The following is a 17,026-nucleotide window of genomic DNA, read 5'->3' on the forward strand; positions in this document are numbered from 1 at the left end:
TTGAGATCCTCAGATCTGTTTCTTTGCCAGTACCATGCTGTTTTTATCACAGTGGCTTTGTAGTATAGTTTCAAATTGGGAATTGTTATACCCGCTGCCATGTCTCTGTTGCCTAGGATGGCTTTTGCCATTCTAAGTCTCTTATGATTCCAAATGAATTTTTGGATTCTTTTTTCTTGTTCTGTGAAGTATAGTGTTGAAATTTCAATTGGCATTGCATTGAATCTGTATAGCAGTTTTGGTAGTATGGCCATTTTCACTGTGTTGATTCTTCCTACCCAGGAGCAGGGGATATCTTTTCCATTTTCTTATATTACTCAATAACAAATGTTGGCGGGGTTGTGGGGAGAAAGGAACCTTTCTCCATTGTTGGTGGTAGTGCAGACTAGTGCAATCACTATGGAAATCAATATGAAGATACCTCAAAGAGTTGGGACTAGAGGTTCCATTTGACCCAGCCATCCCACTGCTGGGTATCTTTCCCAAAGAATTAAAAGAATCATATCACAGTGATATATGCACACCTATGTTTATAGCGGCACAGTTTGTAATAGCTAAAACATGGAAACAGCCCATTTGCCCATCAGTTGGAAACTGGATAAAGAAGATGTGGTTTTTCTATAAAATGGAATACTACTCAGCCGTAAAGAATGAGAAATTAGATTCATTTATAGGAAAGTGGATACATATTGAGGCTATACTCCTAAGTGAAATAACGAATAATTCCTCTGGTGTGAACAAACTATGATAGTACATAAGATCCTAGTGAGATAATTGACAATGTGAAATAGGAAGAAAGGGGCTAAAGGTGTAGGGAAAGTGTAGGGAAAGGTAATAAGGGAAAGAAAAAAATGTGAGAAAATGAAAAAAATGGAAATAAAATGTTTGTAAATGGGGAGGGGAGGAGGGGGTGAAGGGAGGGCAAGGACAAGGGATAAAAATGAGAACCAAGACCTGTCATGTAAAGGTACAAGATCACAATGATGAATGTAACTGTACTGTATACCTAAAATGTACCAATAAATTCAATGAGGAAAAAAAAGATACATAACCCCATCTCTGGACATTTTGAGTTAACTAGTCTAGGTTGGGGCCAATCATTAGTTTAAATGTTTTCAAAGCAACCCCCCATACTAGGTATTAAACCCAGAGATGCTATACCACTGAACCTTTTTATTTTTCATTTTGAGACAGGATCTCATTACGTTGCCCAGCATGGCCTTAAATGCAATTCTCCTTCCTTATCCTCCAGAATAGCTGGAATTATAACTGGGTTTGTTTTATTTTTGTATAAAAGTTGTTACAGTGACTTTCTTACTGTATTTATGCTAAGCATTTGATGAATGATTCACACTATATCAGTCTTTACATTAAGTACAGAACTCAAGCAGCTAACAAGATTAGTTGTGTTAGTCAGCTTTCCCACCACAGTGACACAATACCTGAAAACCACAACTTAAAAGAAGAGCGGTTCACTTTGGCTCATGATTTCAACCATGATTGGCTGGCTCCAAGACAAGAACGTATGATGGGGTACAGATGCTGTGTTTATGGTGGATGGGAACAGAGCAGGGGAGCAGCACCAGAAAGGAAGGACTGGGCTGGGGATGCAGCTCAGTGGTGCCGTGCTTGCCTGGCAAGTGCAAGGTCCTGAGTTGGATTCCTGGTGGGGAGACTGGGGGTCAGAAAGGAAGGACCAGGGACCAGATATAGTCCCCAAGGTTCATGTCTCCATAACCTCCTCAGATACACTTAATCCAATGAAATTGATATGTCACAATGAATGGACATATTCCATTCCTTGTCAGTTTGGCATCTAAATAAATCTGTTTAAACCATACTTAATCTACAAATAAACACAATAAAAAGTTAACAACTCTACCTGATACAATATAACTACCTTACATACAACTGAAAATACAATAATTCCTTCTCAAAAGTTTCAGTAGTCTCAGCATTTTTCAAGTTCAAGTCAGTTTCTTCTGAAACTCACAGCAAACTCTTAGTTGTGAACCTCTTTGAAAATAAATAAAAGTAGGCCAGGGATTTAGCTCATTGGCACTGCGTCTACCTCACAAGCTCAAGGTCCTGAGTTCAATCTCCGGTACCACACCCCCCACCCTGCCAAAAAAAGTTACATAATCTCAAGGTACAATGGACAGGGTAGACATTTTCATTCCAAAAGGGAGGACTGGGCAAATAAGAAAGAATCAGATCAAAGCTGTGTAGCTACATGTTTGGCAACCTAGGGACATATGAGTTCCAAATGGCTTGGGTTGCAGCTCACATGACCTCTCTTCTGGGCTGGCTCTGCTCATGGCCTGCAGCTTTCCTTGGCAGACATTACCTCTTCCTTGCATCTCCGACTTCCTTCAGTCTCCGTTGCACCTTTGATGTCATTACCACAGTTTCATACACTGCCCTCTCAGGGTTTCTTTGTCTGGCCTCATAGGCCTTCCTTTGAAATCTGGTCAGAAGCCTCCCTGACCCCACAACTCTTGCATTTCTGCATGCCAGTAAAACCAGAACCACGTGGAAGATAACAAGATCGGCTGTCAATAGAAATAGTAGCCAGGCCCCTTTGGATCACAGCTGCAGTGGCCTCTGAGTACCTGAATAGTTGAGCACAGTGAAATAAATCCCAGGGAACCAGTTGCCTAGGAGGCCCTTGTTGAACAGGGGTCCCAGGGATTCTCTTCTCAAATGAAATGTTGGTACCTTTGCATCCTTGAGCCTGTGTTGGGTGGAATATTGCTGATTTCTGAGATGACCTCAAGGCATTTATCTTCTTGGCCCTGTGCAAAGTATTTGGTTTCTTTTCTTATTTTTCCTGGTACTGGAGATCAAACTCAGGACTTTGCACTTGTGAAGCAGTCATGGTACCCCTGTGCTAAATCCCACTTGGTTTTTCCTTTTTTATTTTTGGCCCTGTTACTTAATTTAATGGCTATACAGGCCTCCATCCCTCATTTCTGATCCTCATGGGCCCCACTCGGTTTCTTTTTTGGTACCGGGGATCGAATTCAGGTCCTTGTGCTTGCAAGGCAGGCAACAGAACCACTGAGCTAAATCCCTGGCCCACTGGCTTCTTTTTTTTTTTTTTTTTTTTTTCTTTTGAGATAGGGTCTCACTATGTAGTCGAGACAGACCTGGAACTTACTATGTAGTCCAGGCTGGTCTCAAACTCACAGTGATCCTCCTGCCTGCCTCCTGAGTGCTGGGATTACAGGCATGCACCACTATGCCCAGCTTCATTGGTTTCTTTTTAATGGTGCTGATTTCTTCAGCAACCATACCTCCTTTGGCACCAAATTTTGAGCCCAAATTTAAATTTTTCAAAATTTTTGCTCTATTTTTTGTTCCCAATTCTCATTATAAATCTGGCTAAAAGCGGTTAGCAGTACCCATTCCACAGCTTGATTGTTGGGGTAGTTTGAAATTTCCTCTGCCAAGCCGGGCGTGGTGGCACATGCCTGTAATCCCAGCACCCGGGAGGCTGAGGGTTGCTGTGAGTTTGAGACCAGCCTGGGCTACATATTGAGTTCCAGGTCAGTCTCAACTACATAGTGAGACCCTGTCTCAGAAAAAAAAATTTTTTTCCTCTGCCAGATTAGTTTGCTACCTTTAAATTTAGCCTTATACATAGTCTTAGGAAATGGACCAAATGTAAACAAATTCTTTGCCAGAATGCAACATGCATGGCCTGTAGTCCATTTTCCAACAAAGTCCTAGTTCCTATCTCAAACCATTTGAATCTGGCCTTTTACTTTTCACATTCCTGTCAGCATTATGGTTTTATGAGCTCTGACCAGAACCACCCATCAGGCTCTACTTACAGCATTCTATGGCTTCTCTTGTCCACATCTCCAAACTTTTCCTGAAAATCTGTCCCAAATACTTAATCACATGGTCAGGAACAGTCACAGCAATGATCCTGCTTCTTGGGCATCAATTTTTTTAATTGGTCAGTGTTCATGTCACTGAGACACAACACCTGACACCCCAATTTAAAGGAGAAGAGGTTGAATTTGGTTCATGTTAAGGGAATTCAGTCCGTCATCTGGCTCCAAGATAGAAACATCATGGTAAAGGGCATGGTAGAGTAATGCTACTTACTTCATAGCTGCCAGGAAGCAGAACAGGCAGACAGTACTATAGAAGCAAGGGTACAGGGACCAGGCATAGTACCCATGATCATGCCTCTATGACCCACCCAGACACATTCAAAAATTTGCTTTACTAACTGCTAGGTATTTATTGTTTTTGTTGTTTTTTGGTACCAGGGATTGAACTCAGGACCTTGCACTTGTGAGGCAGGCATGTTGCCACTGAGCTAAATCCCTGGCCCACTGCTAGGTATTTCTTAATCCAATCAAGTTAACATATCATTATTAATGTTAAAGATTACATTATTAATCTTTGTAGTGATACATTTTTCTCTAAATTCTCTCAATAATAACACTTATAATAGTATCAAACCATTTTGAGGAGTTCATTCCTACAACTTTCTCCTAATTTTATTGTATTGATTACTGAGTATAGGAAGATAACCTATATTTGTTCTGTTAAGATTTTATGTAAATGAAAAAATGATTTTGTCCCCAGCATGGCGGTGCACACCTGTAATCCTGGTACTTAGGATGCTGAAGCAGGAGGATCTTTTGTTCATGGCCATCCTGATCTACATAGTGAGTTCAAGACCAGCCTAGATTATATAGAAAAACTGTCTCAAAAAATAAAAAACAAGCTGCGTGTAGTGGTACATACTTGTAATCCCAGCACTCTGGGAGGCTAAGGCAAAAAGATCACACTTTCAAGCCTAGCCAGGTCAACTTAGTTTCTTGGTAAGATACTGTCTCAAAGTAAACAAACAAACAAATGGATGGATGGGGATATAACTCTGCAAAAGCTGTGGGTGGGTTCAATACTCAGCATCAAAAAATTTTTTTAAATCTTAAAAAATTTTGTACCATGGAAAAAATTTTAGATGTAGATTAGATGCTTCAGATCAACTTTCTACAGCCTCTGTACTTTGCTCATGTGTTTCCTTTATGTACATCATTTTTAACATACAGTCTTGTTTTGTTTTTTTTGTTTTTTTTGTTTGTTTGTTTGTTTTTTTGGTACCAGGGATTGAACTCGGGGCTTTGTGTTTGTGAGACAGGCAGCAGAACCACTGAGCTAAATCTCTGGCCCAATACAGTCTCGTTTTCATTGCTAAAATATTTTCCCATATAGTTTGTACCTGACCCTCTGATAGAGATATGTATTGAAGTCTATGGAAACATGGAGTGAGGAGAGAGAGAGAGGAAAAGGAAATTAGTTTCCCAAAGTAGGTGGTAATAGAGCAGAGCTGAATTTTGAGAAATAGAATTTAGGTTGAATGGGGCAGATTCAGGCAAAAATAGCAGAGAGATGGAAATAGACTTTCATCAAGAGTGTATGACAAAAATGAAAACTGAGTAGTAGCCAGGACTTCATTGAACTTTCATGCAAAAATAATTTGAACATGAATTTCTCTCTCTCTTTAAAAATTTTTTTTTCTTTTACTGGTGATCGAACTCAAAACGTTGCGCTTGGGAGGCAGGTGCGGTGTCACTGAGCTAAATCCCTGGGCCTGAACATGAATTTCTTGAGTGTCAAAGTTCTCATACTGACAGTCCTGCTATCAATAGCAGTTATATGAAGGTCTGGGAAAATCATCAGGTACTGCAGAAAATCTTACAAGTCTTAGCCCCTTAACAATCTAGAAATGATTCAGGCTCCATTCCAGTTTTAGCAACAAGCGTAGAAGATAAAACTCATGAATGAGTTAAAGTATGGAAGTATCCTGGTTATTACTTAGGTGAGAGACCCCTTTTAAAAATAGTACGTGTTGTTGAGCCGGGGATTTAGCTCAGTGGTTCCGCCCCCAGCCTCTTAAGCACAAGGACCCAAGTTTGATCCCCTGTACCAAAAACAAAACAATTGGATAAGATTATGCAGCTTCTCTGTCTAATTTAATTGATAAGTGATCCATCCACTCTTGACCCTTAGAGATGGAATTCTAACCTTCCATTCATGATTCATTCTCTTGGTTCACAGGAGATCTTTCTGGTCTCCTTTGCTTTTTTTTTGGTACCAGGGATCGATCTTGGGACCTTGTGTTTTATCTCGGACCTTGTGCTTGCGAGGTAGGTAGATGGCGGAACCACTGAGCTAAATTCCTGGCCCTAACAGTACTGCCCCTATATTCTGATGCCCCAAGATAGTGATATTTTGTGTTCTTCACCTCTGATAACATCTTTTTTTTTTTGTCCTGGGGTTCGAACTCGGGACCTTGTGCTTGTGAAGCAGGCGGCAGAACCACTGAGCTAAATCCCCAGCTGGTCTCCTTTGAATTGTCATATATAATTCAATTTGGCCATGATTACCATTGTCGTAGTGTGAATAATGGTAGAAAATTTTATAGAAAGGTTTAAGAATCCATATTGACATTTGTGAGGGTTTCAATACAGTGATACCTCAGTTAACGAACTTCTTTTCACATTTCTGGCCGCAAACTGAATTGGATGAGAACTGAATCAAATTTCCCCATAAGGTCAACATTGAACCTAGCCATTGAATTTAATTTGATTCTTGTCCAATTTTTTGTGACAAAATCATGGAAAGAATTCAGTGCATGATCTGAGGTACCACTATTCTTGCCTTCTTAAAAGTTTAGTATTGAGGTTGTGGGTCTGGTCAGTTATCTTGAAATAATTGAAGTATGAATTCCTTTTATGCTGACCGATTTGTGTAATGAATTGGTTAATGTATCATACTAGGGGAACATTGTACAGTAAGGTAATTCATCTCATTTACACTTAAGTGATGCTGAGTTTTAAACATCTCTCTCTTTTTTTTTTTTTAGTACCAGGGTTCGAACTTGGGTCCTTGCACTTGCGAGGCAGGCACTGGAACCATTGAGCTAAATCCCCAGCCTGACATCATTTCTTTTTGGAGATTAAAAATTTAAATGTTTGTTGATAGTTTCTAATGTCTGTGGTGGTTCTCCCTATCCCACCACTGGTCTTTGCTCTTAACCAAGAGCATGATCAGCCCTATATTTATTTGAGATAAATTTCTGCCAAAGCGTGACAGATGGGAGTTAGGGAATGCAGTTTCTGTGGTAGTTGTGATTATTCGTTGTCAGCTATGTTCCCTGAATATCAAATATATCAATTGTGTCATCATTTGTTTAGTTACCAGTTATTTAAAGGTGGCATTTACTTATAAAAAATATCAGGTCTGGTTATGACTGCCTTTCTTATATATAAACGATTTAACTTGTCAGCACCTTTTTTTTTTTAGCAAAGAAAAATGGCACCCATGTTTCTGTTACCACTTATACTAATGAAATTTCAAAATTGAAGAAGCAATATCACTGAGTCCTAATTACATACTATTTTTATGCTACTTTCTGTTGTGTGATGTGATTAATTATGTTGCCCAGACTGGCCCCAAATACTTGGGTTCAAGCAATTCCCTGCCTTAACCTCCTGAGCAGCTGGGACTACAGGTGTATGCCACCATGCCTTGCTGGCATAATTATTTTTAGTTATTTTATAACATTTTGATATGGTATAGTTTAATTAAAGATTTCCTTTTAAATATTGAGATTGCTTTTTTTATTCTTTTAAGATAGAGGTGCTATGAAGTTCAGACTGGCCTTGAACTATTATCCCAGACTCACTGCAGATTGTGACAGTTCTTCTGCTTCCAGTTCTTCTGGAGTGCTGAGATTACACAAATGTGTTTTTTTTTTTTTTTTGGTACTGAGGATTAAAGTCAGGACCTGCACTTTCAAGGCAGGCGCAGTGCCACTGGGCTATATCCCTGGCCCTTTTCGTCATTGTTAATAAATAAGACTGCAGTGAACATCTCTGCATTTCTTATTTCTAGAATATTTCTTTAAGATGAATTCTTATAATTACTTTCTCCTTGATGTAAACATTATATGGTATATGCAAGTGTCAAAATATCACATCATATCCTGTTATTGTGTATAATTGTTATGTATCAGTTTAAAAAGAGTGGATTTTTAAACTTTCTGTTTTATTTGTAAATATGTTGTAATATAAGAAAGGGTGATTTTATGTTGTTTGATCCTTTTACAGTATTGCCTCTCTGCTATTTTAAATAGCAAAGTAGATGGAAATTGATAGTTACATTTAGGAGATTATGTAGTTCATACCCAGATCTTAGGTCCTGAATTTTTTGTGAATGATTTGTTAATGTCTTTATGCATATTTTCTACCACCTCAAAAGCCTGTACATATATGCTCATACTCACACCCATGTTTATTTGAACTACAGGTTGGCATTTCACATTTCACATCAAACTGACTGGCTTATTTTCTTTGTATTCCCAGATAGAAAATCGATATAAGTTTTCTAAAATGATCTGATCTTTTGTGGCTGTTATTATATAAACTATTGGAGTCTAGGCCAAAGCCAGATTTGGCCAGAAAAGAATATTTTGCCTACTTTAATAGACTTTCCAGAATGACTGTTGTGTCCTGCTTAAAAACATGTGTTATGCATGATAAAAAAAAATTACATTAAAGCTGTGAGTTACTTTGGAAGTTACTCCCTTACTTGGGGTGACTTCAGCATTTATCACTAATGTACGGTTAGTGTCTTTTCTGATTAAGGATGACAGGGATCTCCTCTTTTCTTTAAATAGCTTCTCCCTTTTTCAAAGAGAAAAATATTAATTTTGTAGTGACATTTGGTCAGGAGCAGTTACTGAGAGCAGTGGTTTTATATAGGGATCTGAGACAAGTCATTCAATATTTATAAGTACCAGAATAGATCCTCCACAGCTGACTTACTAAAACCCAAAAGTATGATGTCTTTATAAAATGACTTTAGGCCATGACCTTCAAACTTCGGAATTCTAAAAAGCACAAGGGACCACTGAAATGGATAATGCTGAGTAGTCTAATGGATTTCTGGAAGCATAGTGTGCTTTAGATATTGCTAAATCAATAAATATAACAGTCATTTAAGTGTGTATATTATGTAATATTTGATTAATTACATTATAACTTAAATCCTTTAGAATATTTATCTTCCAAGTAGAATGCTAAAAATATGACTGAAGTACTTGTAAAAATAGATTTAGGAAAATGCAGAGTATAGTATGTTTTTTTATTAGCTGACCATAACACTAAATACACTAAATTAGCTACATATTCTTTCATACACATCATTTTATGTACCATGAAATATTATATCACAGAAGTACTTATGTTTGAGATTAATAATAAAAATAAATGGCTGGGTTTAATGTTACTGAGTTACTCTTCAGTTACTCTTGAGTTCAGTAAAAGCCTATATTGAAATTTTTAGTAGTTGCTTCAGATAGTAATAGTAGATTCTCAGTGTCCCATAAGTAAAAATGCATGTGGAGCACATACGTATTTCATATCAAAGAGTTGTACTAGGTGGAAGATTTATGCACTTCTTATATATACAGGAATCACCGTTATTTTCTTACTAAAACATATAATTAATTGGAGGCTTCCTCTGGATTTTCAGTAGCTGGGAGATAATAAAATCATTAAATCCTTTCTCAAGAAAGGGGCTGACCTTCAAGATAAAGAACGAAACTAACTTTACAATGCAAAGTGTTTGTGGGTAAATCTATACTGTGTCATAAACTGAAGCAGTGGGTTAACAGTAATAACAATAGGGGATGCTTCAGAAATCAAAGAACAAAGCTGGATGTGACGGTACATGCTTGTAAATCTCGGCACTCGGAAGGCTGAGGCAGGAGTGTTACTGCAAGTTCAAGGCCAGGCTGGATTACATAGTGAGAACCTGTCTCAAAAAAACTAATGAACAAACAGGTTGAAGAACAAGAAACAATCCATCATTTATTAGTTGGTATATTAGATTTTGAAGAATAAAGATAAAACACTTCTGTCCACTTCATAATCAGAGTCAGCAAGTTAATATTTATATCTCAAGATCATTTACTATTTATACTTTGATTTTTTAAACAATAAATTACTTGGATAGATTTCTGACTTCCAAGTTAAGTATAATTCTTTTGTGATTTGGGTTCTTTCAGTTAGGTCTAATGCCATTTATTTAGTGCTATAGATTAAACTTAGGGCTTCTCTCATGCTAAACTTGTGCTCTGCTACTAAGCTGATTTCCAGCCCTTCTAATCCCAATTTTAATAGGAGCATTAGCAGAAAAGCTGGCTTTACAGTACATTTTCTGTTTGGTTGCAATTAAAACATTTAATTGACTGTTGAACTATTTTTAGATACTGTCAGACATATTGGCTTCCATAGATGACTTTGGCAAAGGGAATACGTAACCATTTCTCCATTGTCATTGTCTTTAGATTTTAACTTTTGAGACCAAGAATCCAACAGAACTAGCGGAACGTTTGCGCTCTGTCTGCGGGAATCAAAGCAATGCTTATGCCCGTCTGCTGGAATACCGCCTGAATGCCTTGCGAGGACTGTGGAATGCCCAGCGCCAGCTGGCCTTGGAAGAGCAGCATGAGAGGGAAAGTTCGGGTGATGAAGAAACTTTGGCCCTGCTCAAGCGCCAGGGCTTATTGCAGCAACCAGAGCAAGCGCCCTTCACATCACGGATGGGGCTCCTACTGGTCTTCCCCCTTATTCAGTCCCAGAGTCGAACAGACCCCTCTCTCTGTAACATAACTGCTGAGGTGCTATTGAACTGCCTTCGAGACTGCCAGCCTTTGAGCTTGACCAAGGAGCCTGCTGATTGTCTCAATGGAATTGAGACTTTGCTGTGCTCTTGGCTAGAGGAGACTTCGGACACAGGCCGACAAATCCCACATAAGCAAAAAGAAAATGCTGCTGCTGCCCTGGTGGCCTTGGCGTGTGCCAGGTAAGGAGAATCAGTTGTACCACTTGATGTCCTTATGACTGGCTGCTGCACCTGGGTTGGGTGAGTGAAGAAGAGACCAAGTGTATTTGATGAAGTCTTAACATTCAGAAGTCCTTTGTTTTCAGTATTGAATTACATAGCCTTGACAGTATATATGGTGCTTTTGCCAAAACTTGGCACCATGCACCTGAGCTGGAACTAATGTTCAAATTTTCTCTTTCTGCTAGACCATGATAACAGCTTTAAACAGCATAGGGTGGAGAGTCAACCCTTGCTGTATCTGTTCATACCTTAGACTGCTAAGGTTCTACCTCAGGTAGTTCATGGAGGGTGTTATGTTTGTACTTCTGGGATGATGGTTAGAAATTTTGTAGAGCTTTTACTTTTTTCCCCACACCTAACTATAAGGAGTGCATCAGTAGTTTATTTCTGCTCTAGACTCCTTTACAAAAGTAACAAATTGTATTTCTGGACCCCAGGGCTTGCCTTCATTAATTTAACTGGAAGATCTCACAGTGTATATCAAGATTTAATAGTGTACTGTCCTTCATGTGCACCTTGGTGTCATTGATCCACTGTCAAAAGGAAAGGTACTTGGAGTTGCTTTACCCAGAGAGGATTAACTTCTTAGCAACCTATATATTTAATGGTATATGTGTGTGTGTGTGTGTTAGAGAAGAAAATTCACTACTCTAGCTTCCCTCTAAGCTGATTTTCTAGAGACCAGTTAGTACCATGGTCTGACAGATAGTGTTACTACCTTCTTCCTCTTCTTCAGAATTTTGTGCTGTTGTTATTGAGATCTTTTTAAGGCAAGCATATGTGAGAAAATTTTTCTTGGGGAATTGTGAAATTGTTAGCTGTAAGGATTTTCCTAAGAAAATTCACTACTCTAGCTTCCCTCTAAGCTGATTTTCTAGAGACCAGTTAGTACCATGGTCTGACAGATAGTGTTACTACCTTCTTCCTCTTCTTCAGAATTTTGTGCTGTTGTTATTGAGATCTTTTTAAGGCAAGCATATGTGAGAAAATTTTTCTTGGGGAATTGTGAAATTGTTAGCTGTAAGGATTTTCCTTCTGGTTTTTTCTTTATGGTTTTAAAGGTGATCTTCAATTGACTGAATCTCAAGTTTTTTTTAAATTTATTTGTTTATTTTGGTACCAGGGATCAAACTCAGGACCTTGTGCTTGCAAGGCAGGCAGCAGAATCACTGAGCTGAATCCTCGGCCCTCAAGTTATTTTAAAGCTAAGATAACACTAGTATTTATTGTCAGTTTCTTTGCCCTGAGCAAACTGTCATAGCTTAGTTTTGAAATCCCTGAAGACTGTAGCTGATTGTGGAAATCCTGACGTGCTTAATTTGGAGACATTGAGTGTTATTGAAATAGATTTCTCTGTAAAGCTTTTAGGTTTTTTTCTGTATCTACAAAAGACAATTTGAGTCCTAAATAGATTTGTTATCAATGTAAAAATCTCATTTTGAGAAAAATGGCCTTTATTTTATTTTTACTTTCTTGGTATCAGGTATCAAATATGGGACCTTGCACTTGTGAGGCAGGTGGCGGCACCACTGAGCTAAATCCCCAGCCCCAGAAAAATTGCTTTTAGATGGTACTATCATTAGAAAATTTAGGATGTTGGGAATAGTCAATTCATTAGTTTCAAACAATTTAAGTTATTAAATGTTGGATCATAAAGCTCACTTTTTTATTATTTAACTAATTCAATCTATATCCCAAATACTTATGGAAATTGCTTTGTATAGTTGAGATTCTAAATTCCATTCAACAGAAAAGTGGAGTGAATGTTTTACTTTCTTCTTTTTTGTTGTTGTGGTTCCTGCACTCTGATGTTAATATTATCATCTTCTGAGCTTTACTTACTCACAAGACACCTGGTTTTCAGTGTTAGATCGTCACCTTTAATGGAATTCCTAGGGCATTGATTAATTTTTATTAGTTTTTTTCTTCAAATCATATTTCACACATATATGTATGTAATTGAGGTAAATAGTATATACAGTTTTATATTCTTTTGTTTTGTTTTGTTTTGTTTTGTACCAGGGATCAAACTTAGGACCTTGTACTTGCCAGGCAGGTGCAGTGTCACTGAGCTACATCCTCAGCACCACTGCCGAACTTTTGAAACTAATGTTCTCAAAGACAAAACAACTTTTCTAAAAGACTATTATGTAGACATTTACTCATTCAACCAATGAACATTTGTCTAACATCTCTGATAGAGGAACTTTGCTATATTTTAGGCATAAAGTGATTTAACATCTCTAATCTTGGGACCCGAGATTCAGCTCAGTGGTGCCACTGCCTGCCTCATAAGTTCAAGGTCCTGAGTTGAATCCCTGGTAACAACAACAACAACAAAAGACTCACAAGATCTCTAATCTTATAAAGCTGATAATTGAGTGGATTCACAGTGATTCATTCTGCAAAAACTTTTTTTTTTTTTGGTGCCAGGGATCGAACTCGGGACCTTGCTCTTGGAAGGCAGGCAGCAGAACCACTGAGCTAAATCCGTGGCTTTTGGTTTTTGAGACAGGGTCTTACTGTGTAGTTGAGACTGACCTGGAACTCACTATGTAGCCCAGGCTGGTCTTGAACTCACAGTGATCCTCCTGCCTCAGCCTCCCGAGTGCTGGGATTACAGGCATGCGCCACCAACCCCCTGCACAAACTTTTTGCTTGCTTACACTATATGAGGCACTCTTCTGGGTGGTAGGGGTATAGCAGCGAGCAAGTAGATGGTCCCTAAAATTATAGTCTTTACATGAGCATGAAGTGGGCAGACAATGAGCCACAAGTACATATAAAAGATAGTTTTATAGAGACACACTACATGAAGAGAAAGCATATTTTTTTTGGTTTTATTTTGTTTTGAGACATAATCTCAAGGCTAGTTTAGGCTGACCTTGAACTCACTATGTAGCCCATCTGGCCTTGAATTCATGGTGATCCTCTTGCCTCAGCCTCCCAAGTACTGGGACCACAGATGTACCATGGTGCCCAGCAAGCTTGGGATGTTTTGATAGAGAATGACTAAGCAGCTGGGGGCAGCATTAGCTGGTTACCAGAGAAGGCCTTACTAGAGAGGTGGCATTTGAACTGAGGACTGGGTGATGAGAAAGAGCCGTGCTGAAGAGCCAGTGGCAGACAGTTCCATGGAAGCGAGTAGCACATGCAAGACCCTGATGGTCGTTCTGTGCCTGCAGTAGCTAAGGGACAGATGGCAGAGAAGGCAGGGCTGCTGGAATATAATGGTAAAAGGCAAGGGACAGGAGATGACGTCGCCATGGCACAGATGATGGTAGAGGCTTGTGAGCCATGGAAAGAGTTGAAATTTTACTTTTAAAATCTAATTGAACCTGGCAGAGCATAATTAATTATAAATGATTAATGGTTCTAAATGTTGGTGCTTTTGCCCCTTTATTTGAATCTCCCTTCTCCCCAGGGAGGACGTATTCCTGCTAGATAGATGAAGAAGCAAAAATCCATATTTAGATGACAGGATGTGGGCTGGGGATTTAGCTCAGTTGTTCTGCCGCCTGCCTCACAAGTACAAGTACATGAGTTCGATCCCCAGTATCAAAAAAAAGGAAAAAAAAAAAGGTGAGACAGGATAAGATTGTGCAGTTGTGAGTGGCAGTGCCAGGTGTCAGCCCATGTGACCTGGCTCCCAACAGGTGCTTTTATATTGTGCAGCCTTCCTGCCTTCTACCATTCTTTGGTTTTGTTCTTTGAGCACTAGAGATAGTGAAAGGAGCAATTAAGAGGAGGCCTCTGGGGCAACTTGCTCCAGCTGTAGGTGTTCCATTTCTGTTGTGCTTGGACATGTGATACTCGGCAATGAAAACCTTAGCTGAGAGGATAAGGCACCCCACTGGAGGCAGCCCATCTGAAACATTTAGGTGATCATTTAGTTCAGGAAGTATGCTTCTGATTTATACTTGGGATGTGGCCAGGGAAGTCTTGTGCATCTTAAAAGCACCTTCTTTTAGATCCTGCTGACCATAATACAGACTAGAGGAACCTCAAGCCTTAGGAACCAAAAGAAAATCTCTCATAATAGGTCCTGCAAGTAGAATCACTATATGCTATACAGTAGGGAAATGCGGAAAGAACACTTCATGGTACAAAATATTAATTAAACATATTTCTTTTAGTCAGATTGAATGTGACAGAGTTCAGTGAGGTATTATGCAAAATGGAAAACTTAACAAAAATATTGAAAAAATGTGCCTGGAATAAGAAATCTCTCCTCCAGACTCGAGGCTGACATGGTGATGAAAAAGTACCCAAGTATAATACCCACAAATTGCTTGTGCTTGAGGCTTGTTTTGAACGTTTGTGATAGGGGAGATTGCTTACCTTTTCAGAATAAGGAGCACGTCTTCACAGCTGGCATAGTGCTGCTCTCATAGTAATGCATTGCATGAGCCAATGGTGAGAAGTAAGAATCAGGCACTTCTGATGAGCAGAAGCAGACAGGCACATTATAGAACCTCCTTACAAGCTTCCTAAAATTAACATTAACTACCTAAATTATTTGACTCAATTTTGGTGATTTTCTGTTCCTTTTTATTTTAGGGGATCGCTGAAAACTTTTGTCCACACAGTCCACCTATTACAGAAGCAGACTGATCTAGGATCCCTGCCGGTTGCTGATGTGCTGTATAGGTCAGTTGCCACTTGTCACTTTGGATCTTTATCCTTCCAGAGAAGACAGATTTGTGCGCAAAGCTTATTATATGTATATTGCTACACTGTAATTAATTGATTCATATTTTTCAATAAATATAGAATCATAGGTAACTTCTTCAGTAAAATTTTCTTACCATCTTTGAAAGTGTTCCTAGAGCATATTGTTTCTCATTGCATTTTTTTTTTTTTTTTTTTTTTTTTTTTTTTTTTTTTTAGACAGGGTCTCACTATGTAGTTGAGACTGACCTGGTACTGTGTGGCTCAGGCTGGTCTTGAACTCACAGAGATCCTCCTGCCTCAGCCTCTCGAGTGCTGGCATTACAGGCGTGCATCACCACACCCAGCTCATTGCTTTTTATTTTTGTATCTTTAAAATGCAATAAATTCTAATGAATTCTTATTATAAAATTGAGGTGATTTATTAAGGTATAGAGAAGAAAGTTAAAATCATTCATAATCTCACTACCCAAAGATAGCACGCCTAAAATTTTGGTGTGCATATTTCCTAATTCATGCTACTCTCTGCATCTCTGCCTGTCTTTCTGTCTCTCACACTTGTGTATATGTAAAAAATATATGTTTCATACAGATAAAATTTTATTATGTTATTTCTGTAAGAACCGCTTTGTAATTATTTTCCTGTAAAATCAGTTATGGATAGCTTTCCAGGTGTATATTTGTTATGACTATTTCACGTCTGCTCTTTGAGTTGGTGGATAGGCCTCTGTTTTCTTGCTGAAATGGACTGTCTCATTGCCTTTGTGATTCTCCCTCTTCCCCTTACAGGTTATTGCTTCTGGAAGGGGGGCCTGGATCCCCTTCCTGTTTGCTTGGGGGCAAACACATAGTATCTTGGGGGTATGAAGACATGTTACCTGCGCCAGACAGCAACACTGGCTCTAGTTCTGAAAATAAAGGTAATGTCGCTGATTTTGTCCTGTAATTAAGATAGAAAAAGAATGGCTTTAGATCATTTTGGCAAATGCTTTAGATATAATAACTGTGTGTTATTTTTAATTTAAGAGTTGAAGATTCCTATACAGTGTATTCATTGTCTTCTTTATCAACAAACTGATACCCAGTGAAGTAAGAAAATGGATAGGTTTTACTTTTGCAAGGAAAAGAGATCATCATATATTTTGTTTTTTGTTTTTTTTGAGACAGGGTCTCACTATGTAGTTGAGACAGACCTTGAACTCACTATGTAGTTGAGACGGACCTTGAACTCACAGCGATCCTCCTGCCTCAGCCTCCTGAGTGCTGGGATTACAGGCATGTGTCACCATGCCTGGCTGATCATCATATACTTTTGCCAAGGAGGTGTAGATTTCTTAAATTGGTATCTGGGTATTTGAGTTTGGGCATGGCAGCCTTAAGGTGCAAGTTTTGATTGGCTAATAGAGTATCATGT

General features: G+C 38.7%; 1 protein-coding gene across 1 annotated transcript in view; it reads left to right on the forward strand.

Moving 5' to 3' along the window:
* Hectd4 (HECT domain E3 ubiquitin protein ligase 4) overlaps nucleotides 1–17,026 on the forward strand; it is a 187,571-nt gene that overhangs the window by 44,578 nt on the left and 125,967 nt on the right. The window contains exons 2-4 of the mRNA XM_010604495.3: nucleotides 10,382–10,899; nucleotides 15,502–15,591; nucleotides 16,402–16,532. Of these exons, the coding sequence (XP_010602797.2) occupies nucleotides 10,382–10,899; nucleotides 15,502–15,591; nucleotides 16,402–16,532 (739 nt within the window). The remainder of the gene's footprint in view (nucleotides 1–10,381; nucleotides 10,900–15,501; nucleotides 15,592–16,401; nucleotides 16,533–17,026) is intronic.

This window comes from Fukomys damarensis, unplaced genomic scaffold (assembly GCF_012274545.1).
Source record: "Fukomys damarensis isolate Sample0158 unplaced genomic scaffold, DMR_v1.0_HiC HiC_scaffold_12, whole genome shotgun sequence".
In the NCBI taxonomy this organism is placed as follows: Eukaryota; Metazoa; Chordata; class Mammalia; order Rodentia; family Bathyergidae; genus Fukomys; species Fukomys damarensis.